Source organism: Vitis vinifera, chromosome 11, assembly GCF_030704535.1.
Source record: "Vitis vinifera cultivar Pinot Noir 40024 chromosome 11, ASM3070453v1".
NCBI lineage: Eukaryota > Viridiplantae > Streptophyta > Magnoliopsida > Vitales > Vitaceae > Vitis > Vitis vinifera.
In genome coordinates, this window is record NC_081815.1 from 15,157,505 (window position 1) to 15,183,448 (window position 25,944).

Sequence of the window (25,944 nt, forward strand, 5' to 3'; positions counted from 1 at the left end):
CTGATGTTGGGGCTCAACAAACACAGCTTGACAAGTTCTTCATGGTCCTTACTCTTATTGGCCTCCGTCCGGATCTTGAGCCTATTCGTGATCAGATTCTTGGTAGTTCATCAGTTCCGTCCTTGGATGATGTGTTTGCTCGCCTCCTTCGTATCTCGTCCACTCAGACTTTGCCATCTGATAGCGCTTCAGATTCTTCTATGTTAGTTTCTCAAACTACCTCTCGAGGAGGACGCAGTGGTACCCGAGGTAGAGGCCAACGTCCTCATTGCACCTATTGCAATAAACTTGGCCACACTCGCGATCGTTGCTATCAGTTACATGGAAGGCCTCCTCGCACTGCCCATATGGCCCAGTCCTCTGATTCTCCGCTGTCTCAGCCTCCGAGCTCCTCCGCATCTCAGACATCTCAGGCTTCTATTGCCTCTGTTGCCCAGCCTGGTAATGCCTCTGCCTGCCTTACCCACACATCTTCTCTTGGACCCTGGATTCTAGATTCTGGAGCATCTGATCACCTATCTGGTAATAAGGATCTTTTCTCCTCTATTACTACTACCTCTGATTTACCTACTGTTACCTTAGCTAATGGTTCTCAAACTGTGGCTAAAGGTATTGGTTTGGCCCTTCCTCTGCCTTCTCTACCTCTCACTTCTGTCCTTTATACTCCTGAATGTCCTTTTAATCTTATTTCCATCAGCAAAATCACTCGTACTCTTAATTGCTCTATTACCTTTTCTGATAAATTTGTGACCTTGCAGGACCGGAGTACGGGGAAGACGATTGGCATAGGACGTGAGTCTCAAGGCCTCTATCACCTCACCTCAGATTCATCTCCTGCAGTTTGCATTTCCACTGATGCTCCTCTCCTCATTCACAATCGTCTGGGCCACCCTAGTCTCTCCAAGTTCCAGAAGATGGTTCCTCGTTTTTCAACTTTGTCGTCGCTTCCGTGTGAGTCATGTCAGCTTGGGAAACATACTCGTGTCTCATTCCCAAAGCGTTTGAATAATCGGGCAAAGTCTCCTTTTGAGCTTGTCCACACTGATGTTTGGGGTCCTTGTCGGACTGCGTCTACTTTAGGATTTCAGTATTTTGTCACTTTCATTGATGACTATTCTCGATGTACTTGGTTATTTTTAATGAAGAATCGAGCTGAGTTATTCTCTATTTTCCAGAAATTTTATACTGAAATCCAAACCCAGTTCAATATTTCTATTCGTGTGTTACGCAGTGACAATGCCAGGGAATATTTTTCAGCCCAATTTACTTCGTTTATGTCTCATCATGGGATTCTTCATCAGTCTTCTTGTGCTCATACTCCTCAACAAAATGGGGTAGCTGAACGCAAGAATCGACATCTTGTTGAGACAGCTCGTACTCTCCTCCTCCATAGTCATGTTCCTTTTCGCTTTTGGGGGGATGCTGTTCTTACCGCTTGTTATTTGATTAATCGTATGCCCTCCTTTGTCTTACACGATCAGATTCCTCACTCCCTTCTTTTCCCTGACCAACCACTTTATTTCCTTCCTCCTCGTGTCTTTGGTTGTACTTGCTTTGTTCATATTCTCACTCCTGGACAGGACAAGCTTTCCGCCAAAGCCATGAAGTGCCTCTTCTTGGGATATTCCAGACTTCAGAAGGGTTATCGTTGTTATTCCCTTGAGACTCATCGATACTTTATCTCCGCTGATGTCACCTTCTTTGAGGACTCACCATTCTTTTCCACCACTTCTGAGTCTCTTCCTGTTTCTGAAGTCTTGCCCATTCCCATTGTCTCCCCACCTGATGTTATGCCCCCTCGACCACTTCAGGTTTATCATCGTCGCCCTCGTGTCGTTGCTCCTCTCCCTTTTCCTGAGGCACCTGCTGACTCACTTCCTATCCCTTCGGCTTCACCTGCCCCGGCTCTGCCTTCTCCTAATGACTTACCTATTGCTGTTCGGAAAGGTACTCGCTCTACTCGTAATCCTCATCCTATTTACAATTTTTTGAGTTATCATCGATTATCTTCACCCTATTCTGCTTTTGTTTCTGCTATATCCTCTGTTTCTCTTCCAAAGAGCACCCATGAAGCTCTTTCCCATCCAGGCTGGCGACAGGCAATGGTGGATGAAATGGCTGCTCTGCACTCTAATGGCACTTGGGATCTTGTTGTTTTACCCTCTGGTAAATCTACAGTTGGTTGTCGTTGGGTCTATGCAGTTAAGGTTGGTCCTGATGGTCAGGTTGATCGCCTTAAGGCCCGTTTAGTTGCTAAAGGCTATACTCAAGTTTATGGTTCTGATTATGGTGACACATTCTCTCCTGTTGCCAAGATTGCTTCTGTCCGCTTGCTTCTCTCCATGGCTGCTATGTGTTCTTGGCCTCTTTATCAGTTGGATATTAAAAATGTCTTCCTTCATGGTGATCTTGCCGAGGAAGTTTATATGGAGCAACCTCCTGGTTTTGTTGCTCAGGGGGAGTCTGGTTTAGTGTGCAGGTTACGCCGTTCTCTATATGGCTTGAAACAATCCCCTCGAGCATGGTTTAGCCGTTTTAGTTCTGTTGTTCAAGAGTTTGGCATGCTTCGTAGTACAGCAGACCATTCAGTTTTTTATCATCATAACTCCTTGGGGCAGTGTATTTATCTGGTTGTTTATGTGGACGACATCGTCATTACAGGCAGTGATCAGGATGGTATTCAAAAACTAAAGCAACATCTTTTTACCCACTTTCAGACCAAAGACTTGGGGAAACTCAAGTATTTCTTGGGAATTGAGATAGCTCAATCTAGTTCTGGTGTGGTCTTTTCCCAAAGGAAATATGCTTTAGACATCCTGGAAGAAACCGGTATGTTAGACTGCAAACCGGTAGACACACCTATGGATCCGAATGTCAAACTTGTACCAGGACAGGGGGAGCCTTTAGGAGACCCCGGGAGATATCGACGGCTCGTAGGTAAATTGAACTATCTCACCATTACTCGTCCAGACATTTCTTTTCCTGTGAGTGTTGTTAGTCAATTCCTACAGTCACCATGTGATAGCCATTGGGATGCCGTAATCCGTATCCTTCGATATATCAAAAGTACACCAGGCCAAGGTGTATTGTACGAGAACAGAGGTCATACTCAAGTTGTTGGTTACACAGATGCAGATTGGGCTGGCTCACCCACAGATAGACGTTCCACTTCAGGGTACTGTGTTTTTATTGGAGGTAATCTAATATCTTGGAAGAGTAAGAAACAAGATGTAGTGGCCAGATCTAGCGCTGAAGCCGAGTATCGAGCTATGGCTTTGGCAACATGTGAACTCATATGGTTGAGACATCTTCTTCAGGAGTTGAGATTTGGAAATGATGAACAGATGAAACTCATCTGTGATAACCAGGCCGCATTACATATTGCATCCAATCCAGTCTTTCATGAAAGGACCAAGCATATTGAAGTTGACTGTCATTTCATTAGAGAGAAGATCGCATCAGGATGTGTTGCTACAAGTTTTGTCAATTCAAATGATCAACTAGCAGACATCTTCACTAAATCTCTAAGAGGTCCTAGGATTAAATATATTTGTAACAAGCTTGGTGCATATGACGTATATGCTCCAGCTTGAGGGGAAGTGTTGAATATAATGTATGTATAGTATACTATCTTTCCTTGTTAATATAGGTCACATGTATGGTAGTTAGAACTCCTAGCCTTGTATATATATATCTCTCAATTGTAAGTAGAGATTACAATGAATGAATAAGGTTTTTCTCCTCTCTCTCTCTCTCAACAGTGTCAATTATGAAGAGACCTTTGCTCCTGTGGCCAAAATGACTACTGTTCGTACGATTCTAGCTCTTGCTGCTTCCAGTGATTGGCCACTACATCAGATGGATGTAAAAAATGTTTTTCTTCATGGCGATCTTAAAGAGTGTATTTATATGAAGCCACCCCCGGGATTGTTTCCCTCTCCGACTTCACATGTGTGTAAGCTTCGTCGCTCTCTTTATGGTCTCAAACAGGCTCCGAGGGCCTAGTTTGATAAATTCCGCACCACTTTATTACAATTTTCATTCAGGCAGAGCAAGTATGACACTTCCTTGTTTCTTCGAAAATCAGACATGGGTATTGTTGTTCTTTTGGTTTATGTTGATGATATTGTGATCACTGGTTCCGATTCTGCTTTACTTGGTCAGCTCAAAACTCATCTCTTCGAGTCCTTTCATATGAAAGATCTTGGGTCTCTCACATATTTTCTTGGTCTTGAGGTGCATCATAGTCCCTCTGGTATTTCCCTCAATCAACATAAGTATGCGAGTGACTTGGTGGCTACAGCTGGTCTACAAGGGACTACTTCTGTTGATACTCCCATGGAATTAAATGTCAAGCTTCGCAAAGAGAAGGGCGACTTACTTGCTGATCCCAGTTTATACAGGAAGTTGGTGGGTAACCTTGTTTATCTCACCATTACTAGACCGGACATTTCTTTTGCTGTACAGCAAGTCAGCCAGTTCCTTCAGACTCCTCGTCATCTTCATTTGGCTGCTGTTCGTAGGATCATACGCTATGTTCAAGGCACTTCTACTCGTGGCTTGTTCTTCCCTGCAGGCAATTCTACTCGCCTTGCTGCTTATAGTGATGCTGATTGGGCTGGTTGTGCGGATACCCGTCGCTCCATCACTGGTTGGTGTGTGTTCTTAGGAGATGCATTGATATCTTGGAAAAGTAAGAAGCAAGACAGAGTCTCTAAGTCATCTACGGAATTTGAGTACCGGGCGATGTCTCTTGCTTGTTCTGAAATCATTTGGCTTCGAGGTTTGCTTGCGGAGTTAGATTTTTCTAAGACTGATCCTACACCTCTACATGCCGATAATACAAGCGCTATTCAGATCACGGCCAATCCTGTCTATCATGAGCGCACAAAGCATATTGAAGTGGACTGTCACTCTATCCGTGAAGCCTTTGAAGCTCGTGTTATCACTCTTCCACATATTTCCACCGACTTACAAATTGCTGATATCTTCACCAAGGCTCTCCCTCGTCATCGACATTGCTTGCTGAGTAGCAAATTGATGCTTGTTGATCAACCTGCATCAATTTGAGGGGGGCTGTCAAAGGACAGCTGTCCACACTAGGACAGCTTTGCTGGTCAAAGGACAGCTTTGCTATCCACATTAGGACAGCTTTGCTGTCCACTCTTCCTTCCTTATTTTAGCCCACACTTGTTGTCCACACTTCTTTCCTTAATTTAGCCCACCCTTCTTTCCTTATTTTAGCCCACAATTGTTTCCTTATTTCTTCATTTATTATTTTGTACAGTTAGCATATATTATTTGACAGATTATAGTTTACATGTATAGGGCTAGAATCATGCTGGAATTTATTTGCTTTTATTTGCTTTCCATGTAAAGCATCCTTGTAAAGTCTATATATAATATACAAAACTCAAGGCCAAGTATTCGGTCATTCACACAATATTTTGACATAGTCAATTCCATATGTCTAGGTGTATCTCTTTGCCATCAATCTTGCCTTGAATAGATCAACAATCCCATCTGGTTTGTGTTTTACTGAAAAAGCCCATTTACACCAAACATGAGACTTTCCTTCTAGCAGTTTCACCAAATCCCAAGTTCCATTTTTTTCAAGTGCCTTAATTTCTTCCATGACCGCATTCTTCCACTCAGGAGTAATGAGAGCTTCGTGCACTAACTTAGGAACAACTACACTGGACATATTAGACAAAAAAAACTTTATAGGAATATGAGAGACGATGACAGAACACAAAATTTGAAATTGGATTAAGTGTATAAGACCAGGTTCCTTTTCTAAGAGCAATAGGTAAATCAAGATCATCAACAACGAGAAAAGAATAAGAATTACTTGTGCCTTCCAAATCAATGGATATCGGTTTGGGTTCTTAGCAGTGCAGTGATGGTTATTTTGTCCTCCTCAAAGTAGTTCTCCTATAGTAGACATGAAGCTCTGGTTGTGGTAAACCTTCTTCCCTTAGTTGTTCTGTTGGCATTCTAGACAAGGGAAACGACAAAGGTGAGGAAGGTGAGGAAAGGTATAGGAGAACAAATAGGTCTCCGAACAAGAGTAGAAGGCATGCTCTTGGGTGATGAGACCGGTAGAGGAATGATTTCTTAAAATGAGGCTTCACTAGAATTCTCCCTCTGAAGGTAAGCGTGGGCATAATATGGTTGGTTTTTCAAAAAAGGTGACATTAAGGCTGACAAACATCTTTTTGGTGATAGGATTATTGCATTTGTACCCTTTTTAGGTTGGTGAGTATCCTAAGAAAAGACATTTAATGGATATAGGGTTAAGCTTACTACGATGAGGATCATGGTCATGACCGAATGTTGTGCCGCCAAAGATTTTTGGAGAAAGAAAAGTGAATAATTTTGTAGCAAATAAAGTTGAGTGGAAGTAGACAGAGGTGTGACAAAACCGAGGACTTACAAAGGCATCCTATTTATTAGATAAGTAGCAGTTAAAATAGACTCACCCCAAAACTATTTTGGGACAAGATCTGTGGAAATGAGTGATCAGGCTATCTTAAGAAGGTGTCTATTGTTTCTTTCTATCACTCAATTTTGTTGGGGAGTTTTGTTACACGAAGAGTGGTAAACAATGCCATTTTCTAAAAAGTATGTACCAAGAATAGGAAGGGTGTTAAAAAGCATAATATACATTGTGAACTCAAATCCTACAAGTTTAAACTTTTAAGAAAATTGATAGGTTAATATGGTATCAAAGCTTCGTTTGGCAGGAGGTCATGTGTTTGAGCCCTCACCACATGTTTGTTTCCCCATTTACAAATTTGTTTCCCTAATTTATTGTGACTCCAAAAGGCTATTAGTGGTTGTTTTGCCTACGGGCCTATGTATCTCTCCACATATGGGTACGGGACCATAAGTGGGGGAGGGTGTTAAAAAACATGATATACATTGTAAATCCAAATCTACAAGTTTAAACTTTCAAGAAAACCAGTAGTTTATTGGAGCTTAAACTATAAATAGTAGCTTAAACTATAAATAGTAGCAACACACAATTTACAGCTAAAACCAAATTTCAAATCAGATATTTCCATAGAATTAACGTGGTAGAAGAATTTCTAACAATAATATTTTCATTCCATTGTGTTGAAATAATGCCAAAGTTAGGACTTTAATTTAGGAATAAAAAAGGAGAGATCATTTAGGATATTTCCTTATGATTTAGTTTCCTAATTTTAGGAGAGAATTAAGCTAGATTGATTTTTTCTTATTCAGTCATTTGTGTATATATATGTGTATGGTGTGTACCGATTTATATCAATAAAGGAGTTCAGAAATTCTTCATGGTATCAGAGCCAGTTTTCTGAAACCCTAATCCCTTCTGACCACCTCTTATTCAGGCCATCACTCATTCCGGCCAAATCTCTCTGGCCATATCTCAATCCGATCATCTCTCTCTCTCTCTCTCTCTCTCATTCCGATCATCAGTCCCTGTTCTCAGAGCCAAGGGAGAAAACGCTTTCCGGACAGTCGAATCGTCGTCAGAAAACACTCACCGCCGGCAACTTTTCCGGCGAACTTTTCCGGCGAATTTTCCCGGCGACGATTTTTTTCTACACCGCAAGGAGCGCCTGGAGGAGATCTCCAATTTGTCCCAAAGCACCGGAACCAGAAACCCATCCACGCGCCGCCCACGCGCGTTTTTCCGGCCGGCTACTGCATCTCACGCGCCGGCGCGTGAGGGCGCGTGAGCCACTTTCCGACGACGCGCTTCCTCCTCCAGGCTCGCCTGACGCCGACCAGCCACCCTTCCTACCTGTTTGTGCAATCCGAGCCCTGCACGTGCCTCTTTTGGGGTTCTTTTGCTTCCGCGGGTCCTCTGATCAGATTTTCCGGCGTCCTCCGGCTATTTTTTCTCAACTCCAGTCCCTGCACGTGCCTTGAAAAGTGTTCTTCTACCTTTCCGGTCCATGACAAAATACGGAATGGCATCATCACAAGTATCCAGCGTCACGTCACCAGAATCAGGGGGCAGATCTGAAATTCCAAACCTTGGTGGCAATGATTCCTCTCCTATTCTCATCACAGGACACAAATTAAATGGCCATAACTATTTACAGTGGTCACAATCTGTGTTGCTGTTCATTTGCGGTAAAGGAAAGGATGAGTACCTCACTGGAGAAGCAGTCATGCCAGAAACTACAGAACCGGGTTTCAGGAAGTGGAAGATTGAAAACAGCATGATCATGTCATGGCTTATCAATTCCATGAACAATGACATAGGCGAAAATTTCTTGCTGTTTGGGACTGCAAAGGACATATGGGATGCAGCCAAAGAAACTTACTCAAGTTCTGAAAATACTTCAGAACTGTTTCAGGTTGAATCAGCTCTACATGACTTCCGCCAAGGAGAGCAGTCAGTTACTCAGTATTACAACACACTCACAAGGTATTGGCAGCAACTTGACTTATTTGAGACTCATTCATGGAAATGTTCGGATGATGCAGCAACATACAGGCAAATTGTGGAACAAAAGAGACTGTTCAAGTTCTTCCTAGGACTAAACAGGGAATTGGATGATGTTAGAGGCCGAATCATGGGCATTAAACCCCTGCCAAGTCTCAGGGAGGCTTTTTCAGAGGTTAGGCGTGAAGAAAGTAGAAAGAAAGTGATGATGGGATCAAAAGAGCAACCTGCCCCAACATTGGATGCCTCTGCCCTTGCTGCTCGGTCATTTAATAGTAGTGGTGGAGATCGTCAGAAACGGGATAGGCCTTGGTGTGATTATTGTAAGAAACCAGGCCATTATAAGGAGACTTGCTGGAAGCTTCATGGCAAACCTGCTGATTGGAAACCAAAGCCACGGTTTGACAGAGATGGCAGAGCACACGTGGCTGCCAACTCTGAGAGCACATCTGTTCCCGAGCCGAGTCCATTCAACAAAGAGCAGATGGAGATGCTACAGAAATTATTAAGCCAAGTTGGCAGTGGCAGTACTACCGGTGTAGCCTTCACTGCTAATCGAGGAGGAATGAGGCCGTGGATAGTAGACACAGGTGCTTCTGATCACATGACAGGAGATGCTGCCATTCTTCAAAATTACAAGCCAAGTAATGGTCATTCATCCGTCCATATTGCTGATGGTTCAAAGTCAAAAATTGCCGGGACAGGTTCTATAAAACTTACTAAAGACTTATATCTTGACTCTGTTCTCCATGTTCCAAACTTGGATTGTAATCTTTTGTCCATTAGCAAATTGGCTCATGATCTCCAATGTGTTACTAAATTCTATCCAAACTTGTGTGTTTTTCAGGACTTGAAATCGGGGAAGATGATTGGCAGTGCTGAACTGTGTTCCGGGCTCTACCTCCTTTCATGTGGCCAATTCTCAAACCAAGTCTCTCAAGCAAGTTGCGTACAGTCTCAGAGTATGTCAGAGTCTTTCAATTCTGTGTCAAATTCTAAGGTCAATAAAGATAGTGAGATTATAATGTTACACTATCGCCTTGGTCATCCTAGCTTTGTTTACCTTGCAAAATTGTTTCCCAGATTATTTATCAATAAAAATCCAGCATCTTATCACTGTGAAATTTGTCAGTTTGCAAAGCATACTCGAACAGTATATCCTCAAATCCCATACAAACCTTCGACTGTTTTCTCTCTAGTACATAGTGATGTGTGGGGTCCCTCTCGGATAAAAAATATTTCTGGCACTCGATGGTTTGTGACATTCGTTGATGATCATACTCGGGTAACATGGGTTTTCCTTATGAAAGAAAAGTCAGAGGTCGGGCACATTTTTCAAACCTTCAATCTTATGGTTCAAAATCAATTCAATTCCAAAATACAAGTCCTCAAGTCAGATAATGCAAAGGAATACTTTACTAGTAGTCTCAGTACTTATCTTCAAAATCATGGCATTATCCACATAAGTTCTTGCGTTGACACCCCACAACAAAATGGGGTGGCCGAACGCAAGAATAGACATCTCTTGGAGGTTGCCCGGTGCCTTATGTTTTCCTCTAATGTTCCAAACTATTTCTGGGGGGAAGCTATTCTCACAGCTACCTATTTGATTAACCGTATGCCATCCAGAGTGCTTACCTTTCAATCCCCACGTCAACTTTTCTTAAAACAGTTTCCTCACACCCATGCCGCCTCTTCTGATTTACCACTCAAAGTATTTGGTTGTACGGCATTCGTTCATGTGTATCCTCAAAATCGTAGCAAATTTGCTCCTCGAGCAAATAAGTGCATTTTTCTAGGGTATTCTCCAACCCAAAAAGGGTACAAATGCTATTCTCCAACCAACAAAAGATTTTACACCACCATGGACGTCTCTTTCTTTGAACATGTCTTCTTCTATCCCAAATCTCATGTTCAGGGGGAGAGCATGAATGAACATCAAGTTTGGGAGTCTTTTCTTGAGGGTGTACCTTCTTTTCACTCAGAGTCACCAAATCCTTCTCAATTCGCGCCCACTGAGTTGTCCACACCCATGCCGCCATCAGTTCAGCCAGCCCAGCACACAAATGTTCCTTCTCCCGTGACCATCCAGTCTCCCATGCCTATTCAACCTATAGCCCCACAACTTGCTAATGAGAACTTACAAGTTTACATCAGGAGGAGGAAAAGACAGGAATTAGAGCACGGATCACAGTCAACATGTGGCCAATATATTGACTCCAATTCAAGTCTTCCTGAAGAGAACATAGGTGAGGATAGGGCTGGAGAGGTGTTAATTCCCAGCATTGATGATTCTACTTTGCCAATTGCATTGAGGAAGGGTGTTAGGAGATGTACAGATCATCCAATTGGGAATTATGTTACGTATGAAGGGTTATCACCATCTTACAGAGCATTTGCTACTTCTCTTGATGATACTCAGGTTCCCAACACAATACAAGAGGCATTAAAAATTTCAGAATGGAAGAAGGCAGTACAAGATGAGATTGATGCACTTGAGAAGAATGGGACGTGGACTATCACAGATTTGCCGGTTGGGAAGAGGCCTGTGGGGTGCAAGTGGATTTTCACCATAAAATACAAAGCAGATGGATCAGTCGAAAGATTCAAGGCTCGTTTGGTAGCTAGAGGGTTTACACAATCCTATGGGATAGACTATCAGGAGACTTTTGCTCCTGTTGCAAAACTGAACACTATCAGGATCCTTCTCTCATTGGCTGTCAATCAAGATTGGTGCTTGCAACAACTGGACATAAAAAATGCGTTTCTAAATGGGGACCTAGAAGAGGAAGTCTACATGGAAATACCACCTGGTTTCGAAGAAAGTATGGCAAAGAATCAGGTTTGCAAACTCCAAAAATCATTGTACGGCCTTAAACAATCTCCTCGAGCCTGGTTTGATAGATTCACAAAAGCAGTCCTGAAGCTGGGCTACAAACAAGGTCAGGCTGATCATACTCTATTTGTCAAGAAGTCTCATGCCGGGAAATTGGCCATATTGATAGTCTATGTCGATGATATTATTCTATCTGGAAATGATATGGGGGAGTTACAGAATTTGAAGAAGTATTTGTCAGAAGAGTTTGAAGTTAAAGACCTTGGAAATTTGAAATATTTCCTTGGTATGGAAGTGGCTAGATCAAGGAAGGGAATCGTAGTCTCTCAAAGAAAATACATACTCGATCTTCTTAAGGAGACCGGTATGCTTGGATGCAAACCAATTGATACTCCTATGGATAGTCAGAAGAAACTTGGTATCGAGAAAGAAAGTACACCGGTAGACAGGGGGAGATATCAGCGGCTTGTCGGGCGCTTGATTTATCTCTCACACACTCGGCCAGATATTGGCTTTGCAGTGAGTGCTGTAAGTCAATTCATGCACAGCCCCACTGAGGAACACATGGAAGCAGTCTACAGGATTCTTAGATATTTAAAAATGACACCAGGGAAAGGCCTATTCTTCAGAAAGACAGAGAACCGTGACACTGAAGTATACTCAGATGCGGATTGGGCAGGAAACATCATTGACAGGCGGTCCACTTCCGGATATTGTTCTTTTGTCTGGGGAAATCTTGTTACCTGGAGGAGTAAGAAGCAATCAGTTGTAGCCAGAAGTAGTGCAGAAGCTGAGTACAGAGCTCTTGCACAGGGAATCTGTGAAGGGATTTGGATAAAAAGGGTTCTTAGTGAACTGGGACAAACGAGTTCATCTCCAATTCTGATGATGTGTGATAATCAGGCAGCTATAAGCATAGCAAAGAACCCCGTGCATCATGACAGGACCAAGCATGTTGAGATTGACAGACACTTTATCACAGAGAAGGTGACTAGTGAGACGGTCAAATTAAACTATGTTCCTACCAAGCACCAAACCGCAGACATCCTCACCAAGGCTTTACCTAGGCCTAACTTCGAAGACTTAACTTGCAAGCTGGGATTATATGATATATATTCTCCAGCTTGAGGGGGAGTGTTGAAATAATGCCAAAGTTAGGACTTTAATTTAGGAATAAAAAAGGAGAGATCATTTAGGATATTTCCTTATGATTTAGTTTCCTAATTTTAGGAGAGAATTAAGCTAGATTGATTTTTTCTTATTCAGTCATTTGTGTATATATATGTGTATGGTGTGTACCGATTTATATCAATAAAGGAGTTCAGAAATTCTTCACATTGTAATAGCAAATTGCAAACTAAAGAATTTGTAGGTCAATAGATTTAAAACTATGAAAAATCAAACTTAACGCAAATGCAAATTATTTTTAAAAACTAGAATAATAATATCTTCTTCTTTTTTTTATCAGAAACAAACAAATGTATTAATTGAAAATAAAAACATGAGAAGGATGAGAAGTCCTCCCCAAGATGTACAAACCTGATCAAAAGAACTAAGTAAACCTCCACTAAACAAAGAAGGCTATACAAAAGGGATAGAAGGCATATACAAGCATAACAACTTTAAACCTTGTAGACCCAACCCTATGGTGTACAAATTGAAAGTCAACTAAGCTAAATAACACCCAAAGGATAGGGTTTAAAAATGTCTATACAATAAGCCCAAAAAGAAACATAAAAATGAAGCAAATCCCACAATGACTCTGGCATCCTTCAAGTTTCCTAAAAAATCCACACATTCCTCTCTCTCCACAGAATCCAACAAAGAAAGAAACATGATCTCTCAAAGAGCTCTACCTCTAATTGAATTCCCAAAACACTCGAAGGAGATCACCATCATATCACAGATACTGCCTAGTGGAACCTACTCCATCCCAACCTGTGTAAATATCCTATGCCATAATCCCAAAGTAATCGGAGGATGCAAGAGATGATCAATGGTCTCACTACTCCTCCTACATAGGATGTACCAATCAGGGCTAAAAAGGTCTTCTCAACTATAGCATGTCATTGCTACTTACCTTCTTATGTGTCACTAACCATGCAAAGGCCCTGACCTTAGAAGGAGGACTTGAATTCCACAAAAAATTAGTTGGGTAGAATGGAACAAAATCTGACAAAACTGATAAGGCTGAAAAAAACAATTTTACTAAGAAAACTCCTGAAGAGGACAGCACCCAAGCTTTCGCATGTGGAACAGAAGGGGTCAAATGAATAATGAAAAGTAGGGACATTAATCTTTCAAGATCCACAATCTTCGTATCAGTTAGATTGAGACGAAAGGTAAGATAATGCTCAGTATATTAGATAATGACCTATCATCGGACTAATTTGCAAGGTGGTTAATAACATGTTACGGATAACAAAGGAAGGGAAAAAAATTCTTTAAAAAAAGGTAGGTACTGTGTACCTATAGTCATCCAAGACAGAATTGTAGCTGAAGTACTCCAGTTCATTGAACTCATGACATGGCATTAACTCTATACAGTTGACTCCAAGTTCCTGCACAATTAGAAATACTTACAATGACAAGCAGCAGCCAACAATGTATAATTGGATTGTTTTAAGACTACTGGACAGTATCTTTACAGCAGTTAACAACAAGTTGTCAGATAAAAAGTTAAAAGGGCAACCTCAGAGAAATCACATGAGAGCCAAAATATTTCTTAAGCATGGAGTTTATAATAAACATGTCTTTTATTGGAAAGTATAGAGTTTATGATAAATGATAAAGGAAGAACTATATAATTGAGGGTCATAGAACTAAGCATTCACATTAATTTCCAGAAAATCTGAAACATTAGAAAGCTGAGACATAGTAAAATGAAAGTTATGTATTGGTATTATATAAAGAAAGATTAAAGAAATAAAAAAGATAATGAAAGACTATGGAGAATAACCTTGATCTTTGCCAGGTATAACTTAAGAGCAACATGGGACTTCATAAAGTTAGTTTTTATTCATCTAAAAAAGAACACACCTTTCTGTTTAATAAATAAAAACATATTAATATTTGATCTATGAGATAACTGCCCTAGACTCTTAAGGTCCTGTTTTGATTTTTTTGATAAGATAATGCTCTGTTTTGATCGGCTTCTAAGAAGCCAAAACCTCTGTTTTGAGCTCACTAAAAGCTTCTACATCTATTTGTGTAATTTTATTAATAAGGCTTAATATGGAAGCGGGGAAAATGTTGCATCTTATAGAAGCCCATTTGGGGCTTATACACTATTTTGTGTAATGAAAATTTATAATACCAGAATTACCCCTTCAAAATTATGACTTTAACTTGAACTTCAACTTCTAGCCAATGCAAAAAAAATGAAAAGTTATTCCAAACTACTTTTAATTAACTGGAACCATCCTCCCAATCCAAAACAAATTCGTGGGCAAGTTTCCACAAGAAACTCAGAATAGGAAAACATATTTGAGTCCATTCAATGGAATGCATTCCATTTAATCATATTTCGTCTCAATTCTAAAAGATATCAAAGAGGAAGCAGCACAAGTTGTTACTTTGTTTGAAGTTCCCAAAGCAGAAGTTAATTAGATTCAAAATCAGTGATCTGTCATATTTTAACTTGAAGGATAAAAATACTATACTTCTGCTCCTCCATTTTTTTAGCAGCAAGGCCAACAAATTGGAATTTTTCCCCAAAACAAAGCACCCAGATAGATTTGAAAGACTAAAAAAATGCAATGCAAATAGATTGAACTCTAGCATCAATTATTGTAAAGTTTTCGTTTGTTTATGAAGCTAATGAGCCATAATCAATGCAGATCTCTGAACTAGGACTTCAAGATAAAGCAGGTTTTCAAGAGCCAAATACCATTTTATTTAACAAGCTGCTACTCCAGATGTACCAGCCCAAAATGATACCACCTCTATAGCAGAAAAAATGAAAACACTTGATGTTCTCCAGAACCACAAAAGCATTGCCATATGACCCTTGCAGCAATTCCATCCCAGTATGCATGCAGTTTGTATCTTAACCTCTTTGTATCCTACAATCCAATTTGCCTTCTCACTAGAGGCAACCTACAGATTTTGAACATATAAAACAAAATCCTTATGGGAGACCCCATTTATTGATAACTAATAAAATATTTATTTAGTTACTTTTCCCGTCTGAATAACCATTCTACAAAGAACATATCAATAGGGTCCAAACAAGAGTCTTAGTACCAAATTGCTTTAAGAGGTAAACTTCTTGTTTTGTAATTACAAAAACAAAACTTCCTCAGAAATACTTCTAGGCAACTCTTAAGCACTAAAATAAGTACCTTCAAGTGATCAAGCTTCTCCACTACACCATGGTAAGTACCAGGGAATTTGGTCCTGCTAGATTCATGCCTTGTAAACCCACGAACATGCATTTCATATATTATAAGATCTTTTTGTGGATACTTCAGAGGTAGATCCCCTTCCCAGTCAAACTGAAAACATCCAATGGTCACAAGATTTAATGAATTCTGAGCAGTAAAATGAAAAGAAAAACATAGTAATTTCTAGATATTTGGATCAAATATATGCGCAGATACCAGTGGTTAGATCATTGATAGCCAGGAAACAACTGAGAGGTGGGAGAACATGTTTTTTTTATTTTACTTTCAATTTTAAATTACAATTAATAAAACTAATTTTAAGCCTGTACTGATTTTATCTGTTTAATCCCCTGTCCAATATTCAAATATTATTCATCTGCTAGCAGATAATATAAATTAGAAAACAAATGCTGGCACATGTGAAACTCATTCAAATCAGAGCAAAACCACTGGGTCATGGCCACCTCTAAAGAAAGCACTTCAGAAACTTCGTACAAGGAACACCGCAATTTATGCACCAACTGCAATACAGTCCTACTTACCCATAATACTCAACTTTCCACAATCTGATGCTCCTTGCTCCTTGTTAGATCACACTGGCACCAACCACTATTTAAATGAATGGTTAAGGGTTTTCTAGTGTTTTGAAGAACTCTAAAACATTACTCTCTTATTTTTCCATGGCATGGATTTTTGAAGAAAACCCTCAAAACATTTCAAAAATGGATCTCAAGATATTTTCTCAATAGAGAGAAACTCAAAATTCTTATCTTTTTCATCTTTTATGCCTTAGGATTACTTTGAGAATCCATGGTAGAGAAGAATTTTGATTTTTAAGAGAAAGCCAAGTAAATGACTGAGTTGAAGACTCTATGGGGTGTATGATAAACGAGCTAACCACTTAAAATAAAATTAGAAGTCCAAATAAATTCTACACAATTCATTTATAAGAACTAATTTTTTCATTAAATGGTTAATGAAAAACTGAAAATGACAATTATATTCCTTTAGATGATTTTGATAAAAAAATAAAAATAAAAATGATGACGCAATAAATTAGGTAGTACATTTTTTTATTTATTATGAAATATTTATTTTTTATTTTTTTATTTATAAGTAAAGAGAGGTAATAATATATTATAAAGAGATGCCAAAACAGCAACTCAAAGAAAACAAAAAGGATACACCAACCCCCACCCAGCTGGAACAAAAATAGTTGTGAGCAAGGAGGAACAAAAAAGATCCCACCCTCAATAAGAGCTTAACCAATCAATGAAACCAACTAACTTCGAAGGACCATCTTTTATGAACAATTTCATCTCCGACCAAAGAAAACAAACAAAAGAACTTTTAAGTCTTTGGATGGATCATCTTCAAACACAATTTTGTTCCTTACCTTCCAAACTGTCCAAAAAATGCATAAGGGGCCTACTCTCCAAACTTCCCTCCTCTTCTTACCCACAAAGGACCCATCCCATCCTAAAAGAGTCTCCCTAACTGAAGCAGGCAGCATCCACTGCACCCCAAAGAGAGTGAAAAGCAGCTCCCACAAGGTCCTTGTCTTGGCACAATGGAGAAGGATGTGATTTATCAATTCTTCATGCATTTGACAGACGTAACATCTATTCACTAACAGTCATCCTCTCTTCTAAATTTGATCCAAAGTGAGAGCTCTTCCCCATGTTGCTTCCAACCCAAAAAAACTCACACAAGATTTCCAAATGATATTTGATGGGAAGGAAATTGTAGAGCTTGGTTCTAAGGCTTTGTATGGGGATTAAACAGAAAACTTCCCACACTTAGTCTCCTTCCAAAGCACCCTATCCTCCTCATCCCGCTAACACTCTTCCCATTGAGACTCAATAAGAATCTGTCCACCTCATCCACCTCCCAATCATTAAAGGGTCTAGAGAAAAGCGGGCTCCAACTCCCCCCTCCATCAGCGGAACTCCACACATCATCCACCCAAGCGTCCTTAGAGACGGCTAGAGCAAATAATGAAGGAAAAGAGACACAAAAGGGTAAAGTCCCACACCAATTATCCTTCCAAAATCTCACCCTCCGTCCAATACCCACCATAAAGGAAAGTCTACTACTTACCAAGTACCACTCCTTCCTAATTGCTTTCCACCACCCCACACCATGGCCATTCCTCACTTCCTTAGTACACCATCCCCCTTGCTCCTCCCCATCCTTTCCCCTTCTCACTTGATTCCAAAAGGCCCCTCTCTCAATTACAAACCTCCAACTCCATTTGCATAGAAGAGCCTTATTGAGGATAGATAGGCACTTCACCCCCAACCCCTCTTTTTTGTTGTCTAAGCAAATAGTCGTCCACCTTACAAGATGAGTTTTCCTATTAAGAGCCCCACCTCCCCATAAGAAATCCCTTTGAATCTGCTCTAACCTCAATCTGACCGTCCTAGGTAAATAAAGTACAAACATGTAATAAATAGGAAAACTAGCCAAAGTGCTCCATATCAATGTGATTCTCCCTCCTTTGGAAATGTACTGTCTCTTCCACATTGCCAATCTCTTTTGAAACCTCTCATACACACCATCCCAAGCAGCCACGGACTTAAAAGTCACACCCAACAGCAATCCTAAGTAAGAGGAAGGAAGACTCCCTACTTTACAACCAAGTTTTGCAGCCAAATCCTCCACATTTTCCACACACCCCACTGGAATTAACTCACTTTTCTCCAAATTAATTCTCAATCCCGAAATGGCCTCAAACCACATAAGTGTCCAACATAAATACGTCATCTAATCCTGAGAAGCCTCACAAAATACAAGTGTATCATCTCCGAACAATAAGTGGGACACTTGGGCCCCTTCGCCACCTCTACCCCTCACCTTACAAGTTGTCAAAAAGTCCCCATCCAAAGCTCTCTTTAGAAAACAACTAAGTGGCCTCCATAGCAATCACAAACAAATATGGAGAGAGAAGATCCCCTTGCCTTAATCCCCTAGACCTTTGGAAAAAGCCTAAGGAAGTCCCATTAATCAGAATGGAGAACCTAGCTCTGGAAATACACCACTGCATCCACCCTAGTCATTTCTCCCCAAAACCCATCATACTCAAAATTGAAAGCAAGAATGACCAATTCACATGATCATACGCCTTTTCAATGTCCAGTTTGCACATCATCGCACACTCATTGCTCTTCAAAATCAAGTCTATAGTTTCATTAGCAACAAGGGCAGCATCCAAAATTTGTCTACCCTCCACAAAGGCATTTTGGGCCTTGGAGACCACCTTCCCCACCACCAGCTTTAACCTATTTGCTAGTACTTTAGCCAACTACTTTTATAGCCCTCCCACCAAACTAATTGGTCTAAAATCCCTTAAGTCTTCTGCTCCCCCTTTCTTTGGGATCAAGACTAAGAAAGTTGCATTCAAACTTTTGACAAAACAGCTATGGTCATAAAACTCACCAAAAAATCCATGACCTCTTCCTTCACAAACCCCCAAGAAAACTACCAAAAAGCCATAAAAAAAAATGGCGCTTTGTCTCCACTAAAACCCTTAAGAGCCTCAAAAACCTCCTCTTCATAAAGAGGCTCTTCCAGCCTAGCTGCTTCAAAAGCCTCCAGCCTTGCAAAGGAAAGGCCACTAAAGTCGGGTCTCCAATTTCTTGCAGTAGACAGCAAAACCTTAAACGCATTAACCATTCCATCTCTAATCTCATTCTCCTCTATTAACCAAGTACCATTGATTTTAACTCGAGCCATCGAGTTCCTCCTCCTGTGAATGTTAGCCATCTTGTGGAAAAAACTAGTATTTCTATCCCCTTCCTTCAACCACACTTCCCTTGATTTTTGTCTTCAAGAAATTTCACTTGGAAACCCCTTCTCCAACCTCCTATTTGAAGGAAAATTATTAGCCACCCAAAATCCCACACTTGAGTTTTTGTCATGTCAAGCCACTGATGTGCTGTCCACACATGCTAGCCCAAGTGCTATGCACTGCCCCCTATGTGCTAGCAATGTTTGTTGCACCTCCAAGCCTCCACCAAGTTTGCATGGTCCTTCCTTGACCTTCTTGGTGATCAACCTTTGTCTTGTGCATGCATGTTTCCCCACATGCCTTAGGCATTCACGGGTGCAAGGTGCCACCACACGAAACTTGAAGCCTTGGTGTTGCATTGTCCAAATCAAGAAGTTGACAATTATCCATGAAAATTTTGAGAGAAATATAATTAAATTGTTAATAAATGCACTTTTCCAAACTTTCCTTACTTCTTTTTTGGGAAAATATTTTAAATTTTAGTATAATATTTTTTTTCTTGTTTTTTTTATCTCATTTTCCATGTCACCCAAAGGTCCAAACAAGGAAAATGATTTTCCCTGTTCTTTTTTTTTTTCAACTTTTTCTCAACATTTTTTGAGAACCCACCATATCCTAAAACGTTTTCTAAAAGAGAAAAAAAAAACTCATGATGAACCAAATTTAATAATTCACCATATTTTATTATTATTAATTATTTATGATATATTTTTAAGGTAAAGTTAAACTATATTTGATCATAAATATACATATAATTCATTTATTATTATAACTAAATTATGTTAATTAAGATGAAAAACATAGTAACAAAAGTGGTAGATCTAAGAAGTATACTAAATCCTTTTTAAAATTAAAATCGAGCTTCTTTTAAAATAATTCGTTAAAATAAAAGTGGTGGATTTATGCAAAGTAACTTTTGACCCTTGAGGCTCCAATTTTTTTTCCAAAACCTTTCAAAATGATATTATTTTTACTGAAAACATTCTCTAGGGCCTTCAAGTCAGTTTCCAACAGTAAGATGCTGAAAATGATGTTTCACTAACTTTTGAATAACACAGAACCTCAAACAAGCTTTATGAAGAAATAACTATTGGAGAAGAAGGACAAGGCATACATTCAATCAAAGATAAAAATACAAAATCTTTTAGATTGGGATCTGGAAACACATCTACTCAAAATCCTGCCAAATATGAAATAAGAAAGGAAGTCCAAACCAGAAGGGAGGCTTTATTGGAAAGTATAAAGTTCTTGATAAGAATAAGGATTCAGAGTTACAGCTTTTTAATCTGAAGCAAGTTTATAAACAGTAATGACAGCATATTTATAGACTTAACTCAATTTAGATTGAGAATTACTCAAAATTCAACAAAGAATCATGGTAGGAAAACAAGCAAGCTAGAGAGGATACGATATGTCCCTGTGGAAAATTTCAGTGGTTAATCCCCTACAAGAAGGGAAAAAACAACTTGAAATAGTGTTTAGACAAGAAGCAGATCAGAAAGGACAATTTCCAAAGTAGAAATATCTGTATAACCTAGAAATAAAAGAAATGGAGAGGGAGAGGGAGAGGGAGAGGAAGAGAGGGAGGGATAAGCCTGACTTTACCAAGGAAGCAGGATTATATCTAAAAATGTTGTACATGGAGAATGGAAAACATTTTCAGAGCCCAGAAACAAAAGTTCTACAAATCTAGGAAGGGTATTTAACACTGGACAACCAAAAATATGTGAGTGTAAAGCATGTGCATAAAATAAAGCAGAGTTATTGAAGTGAGAAGTGGCTATGCATATTTTGATTAGGTTCTGCAAAATACACACATATTCATTTGGTACCTCAGCATCAGAAGAAGGTATCATTCCAGCCATTAGGGGCCAGCAATTACCTTCAGGTCCCAAAATACCAAACTCCCCTCTGCTAATAACTGCCTACAAACATGAAAGGAAAATTAGTGCTGACTCATTGCAAAAATATACAAAACAATAAAATCTAGGTTCCAGAAGCAAGGAGATATCTTGTCCTAAAGTGAAAGGAAGGAGCAAAAGAATTCCAAACAAAACACTACAACAAGTTTTAAGCAAATGCCCCTATACAGGCCACTAACTTTTGCATAAGGATCCAGCAGCAGCCGAGATGAATCATAGTAGTGCCCTTCTTCAGGAGAAAATTTTCCATCAAATTTGTAACCATACACAATATTTTCAAAATTTCCCTTCAAAAATACATGCCAGACATCTCCAGTCTTATTAGTCAATGGATCAAGAGAAATCTGCTCAGTCACCCTATCCTGCATCAGATAAAAGGCAATGATTAGTTGTGCTACAGACTTAGAAACTAAAAAACTTGTAACATATAATTGAGCATTCAAGTTTACTATAGCATAAAAACTAATGGATAACCACCAGTGTACCACGTGTTTTTTATAGGTCAGGTATTGTGTTAAAAGAAAGCTGGTTAAAAATGCCTCAACCAAAAACATCCAGAGTTTAAATCACAGAGACGGAAAGGAAGTGCCAACATCTATGGCAAAGATTTTTTAAGACAATATGATGAAACAGCTGGTGACAGGTCATCTGGCCATAAACTTCTTTCTCAGAAACAACTATTTTATTTACTAATAAGAAGAAACAAGAAGGATTAATAACACATCTTCCCATGATGTACAATCACTAAAACAAAAACAAAGAAAATCTCCCAACAAAAGAGTCAAAACAATCTGTATGATTGAAAGAAATTACAGAAACATCTTGAGGAACCCATTAAATATAGCCCAGGGAGGCAAAAGATCTCCAACAGAAAAAGACACCAGGAATTTTACTCCTCCTTTTGATTAAAAGACCCACCACTTGATTAGCTAGGCAAGGAGCCAACAAAAAGGAACATCCCATTCTAACCATAGTTTTTTTAACAAAGAATTCATTAACCATTTGTCCACCATCTTAACTACATTCAAATCCAGACACCACCAACACCAAACTTCCACTACTTTCTCAGAAGCATATAATTGGGTTCAAGTCAAAACCTACTTCTATCCTACAAATTTTCTTTGACAAGCCAAAAAAAATGTCAATGTGAAATCATGATGATGAGCACACTGGTAGAGAAACAAAAGATCAAGACAATCAAACAACATTCAACAGACAAATTCTAATTCAAATAAAGAGATTGAAAACAGGGTTCAGCTCCCATCCAGTCCTCATGTTTTGCCTTCAAAATTCATATATCATGTTAACATGATAAAAAGATTGCAACAAAAGATCAAGACAATCAAACAACATTCAACAGACAAATTCTAATTCAAATAAAGAGATTGAAAACAGGGTTCAGCTCCCATCCAGTCCTCATGTTTTGCCTTCAAAATTCATATATCATGTTAACATGATAAAAAGATTGCAACAAAAGATCAAGACAATCAAACAACATTCAACAGACAAATTCTAATTCAAATAAAGAGATTGAAAACAGGGTTCAGCTCCCATCCAGTCCTCATGTTTTGCCTTCAAAATTCATATATCATGTTAACATGATAAAAAAATTGCTGCTAACCAACCTAAGCTTCCTGCTTTAGTACTACAATGAGAAAAATGATCTAGCATGTTTTCATCATTGTTCTCACCAAGTTATAATCAAATCACTGGACAGTGTGACAAAATTTTTGACTTTGCAGAGATAAAGGACTGTGTCAATCACAGAGTTAAAATCATCTGTTGTACCGAATGCAATCCCAAGGATTGATGAAATCAGCCTACAACTAAAAGAAAATATCTCTAATGCATTCTAATCCAAATTGTTCCCATATAATCTTTTAGAAGACTAGTCCTGAAACCCACATTCTAATAGCAGACTATGCTTAATTCAATAACAAAGTCACTCAAACAAACTCAAATCCACTAACAAACTAATCCAAAAAAATAAAAAAATATAAATAAAAGCCAAAGAAAATAAAACTGAATGGGATTTTCAAGCCAAAACCCAAGAAAAATAGAGTTTAAGAAACTGAACCCAATTCAAAAAATAGAAGAGATCACACTAAATCAAAAGAACAGCATTTCAAATTCAAAATTGTACTATACAAAACTGTTCGTGAAAACCCATGACTGATACCACTTTTGGGCTCATCAGTTGAGCCATGTCATATCAAACTCATCCCAAGGTCCACACTCCTCCAGGCATTTACACCCATCCTGGGGGTTATTTCTTGATCTGTCATTTCCCCAACATTATGCCCCCATGACTGATACCACTTATTAGGCCCAAAGGTTTAGACATCTCATCTAAAACCAAAACCAATTAATTGACTGCAAGTCACGTCAAGTTAATCTTCTTATGGCATTTGATATCACACTCATCCAGAGTTGTCCTCACACTCATCGTGAGGCAACACTCATCCCCAGGCATTCGCAAACACACTCGTCGCAGGTTCATTTACTGAGCCATTATTTCCCAATCCGTAGGGTTGTTGCATACCTAACAATTAAGTCAACTTAAAGCAAACATCTCCATCATAGTTAAATTCAAACTCTACCCATATATTATATTAGGTAATAAGTTCTGAAAATTACATTCTAACAAAAAGCCCTGCAAAATCCAATCCCCTCAAACTCAATTCACTAAGCATCAAATTCAAAATAAAAAATATTCCAACAGAAGTAAAACCCACATGGAAAAACCATCCACACACCTCTTCCAAATCAGAAGCACTGATCAAACAAAGAGTCGCCGAAACAGCATTGCCCGAGTATACCGCAAAATTCACCCCACCGTCTCTAGCAGTGGCACCCAACGGAGCGGGACAACCCTCGAACACCAGAAACGGCTGTAATTTGGGCTTCTCCACGACCACAGTCTCGGCCTCAGCCCCACTACCTACAGCAGCAACGACCCACTTGGAGAATCTCATGTTGGAGGGTTTTGCAGACCAATTGTTTGAGCTTTTGCCTCTTGGAGTTGGATTCCACCATTGGGGAGGCTTGTGAGGAGAGAGCAACTTGGGAAGATAATGTGATGAACAAGAGGCATAATGGGTTAATTCCATCTGCCAAAAAGCGGATGAACAATACTCCAGAAATCAATGGGTATTGTTCTTCATAAGAGTTTGAAAGAATGCAAGTGTATAAGAGCTGTAGAGACAGATCACACTGAAATTGAAGTGTGTGGTTTTGTTTCAACTACTGTTTATCATGCTATTGATCAAATTTGGGTTTCTTACGTGAGAGCTCTTTATTGCTGAACTCATTTTCCTCCTGATTACAAACCCTGTCACAAATCATGTTTTTTAAAGTTTATTTAATATCTCAAGACTATTATAACTATATTCATAACTAATTTAACTTTTTTTTATATTTTGTTTGAATTGATATAACAGAAAAATGAAAAATTTTAAAATTATGTTTGGGTGACAGAATGAGATAAAATATGTATATTTTAGGATATTATATCTCATTTAATAAAAAATCCATATAGTAAAATATAATTTCTAATAAGATATAATATACTTAAATATTATATTTAATGCACATGATAGCTTAAAATAACATATCTCATAGAATATGTTATGTTATATTATATTATATTATATTTAGTTTATGAAATGAATAAAAAAAATGACATGAAATATATTTTTTGATGGTTAAAATAAAAATTATATTATATTCTAATATTTTTTACTTAAAAAAATAAATTTTCTCTTATGTTTAACAATATTCGTAATTAAAATATTTAAATATTATAAATAAAAAATTATATTATGTTATTCGACATATAAAATTTATATATATATATATATATATATATATATATATTATTTTATAATATATTTTATAAAAAAAATATTTTTTATTTTTTAACCATAAATTTAATTTATAATGAAAATTTTTATTTTACAAAATAAGTATATAAAAATATAAAAAAAAAATTATGATACATGAGATATGTATATCTCATATCTTAGTATAAGATAAACATATCACATATGAAAAAGGATATTAAGAAAGATAAATAAAAATAATACATTCCACCAGTTATCTATTTCCCATGTTTAGTTGAATATAAGATAGTATAAGTAACGAGAGAAATTATCATATCTCATCACCAACCAAAAATGAGATACGATATAGTATTCTCTCTCTTATCATATCTTACAGTATAATACAATCAACCAAATAGTCTAACCTCACATATGTATAAGACCCAATCCATTTGATTTTTAAAAAGGATTACTAAGCCTCAACTTTTTCGAGGAATCCTTCATCAATGGTTGTGAATGATTGATTTTTTCAATCTTTTTGACCTTTGTTTGTATGAGCAAGTCAGAAAGATTAAAAAATAGAACCATTTAATTTAACCATAGGTATTCTTTTGGGAGCACTGTGGGTTAAAGAGGCATGAGGGTCATATTGGAATTAGGACCCAAAAGAAACTTGGGCATTTATTACTTGGACCATATTCACAATTTATTTACATACTCGAACAAATAAAAATTTGCAAGTTGCAAATT

General features: G+C 38.5%; 1 protein-coding gene across 1 annotated transcript in view; it reads right to left on the reverse strand.

The window, feature by feature from the left end:
• The window catches only part of LOC100261768 (isoamylase 1, chloroplastic), a 91,822-nt gene extending 67,122 nt beyond the window's left edge, over window positions 1-24,700 (reverse strand). The window contains exons 1-5 of the mRNA XM_002265928.5: window positions 24,130-24,700; window positions 21,553-21,735; window positions 21,284-21,376; window positions 15,620-15,772; window positions 13,746-13,837 (exon numbers count right to left, since the gene is read on the reverse strand). Of these exons, the coding sequence (XP_002265964.3) occupies window positions 13,746-13,837; window positions 15,620-15,772; window positions 21,284-21,376; window positions 21,553-21,735; window positions 24,130-24,483 (875 nt within the window). The 5' untranslated portion in view covers window positions 24,484-24,700. The remainder of the gene's footprint in view (window positions 1-13,745; window positions 13,838-15,619; window positions 15,773-21,283; window positions 21,377-21,552; window positions 21,736-24,129) is intronic.
• Between the last annotated feature and the right edge of the window lie 1,244 nt (window positions 24,701-25,944).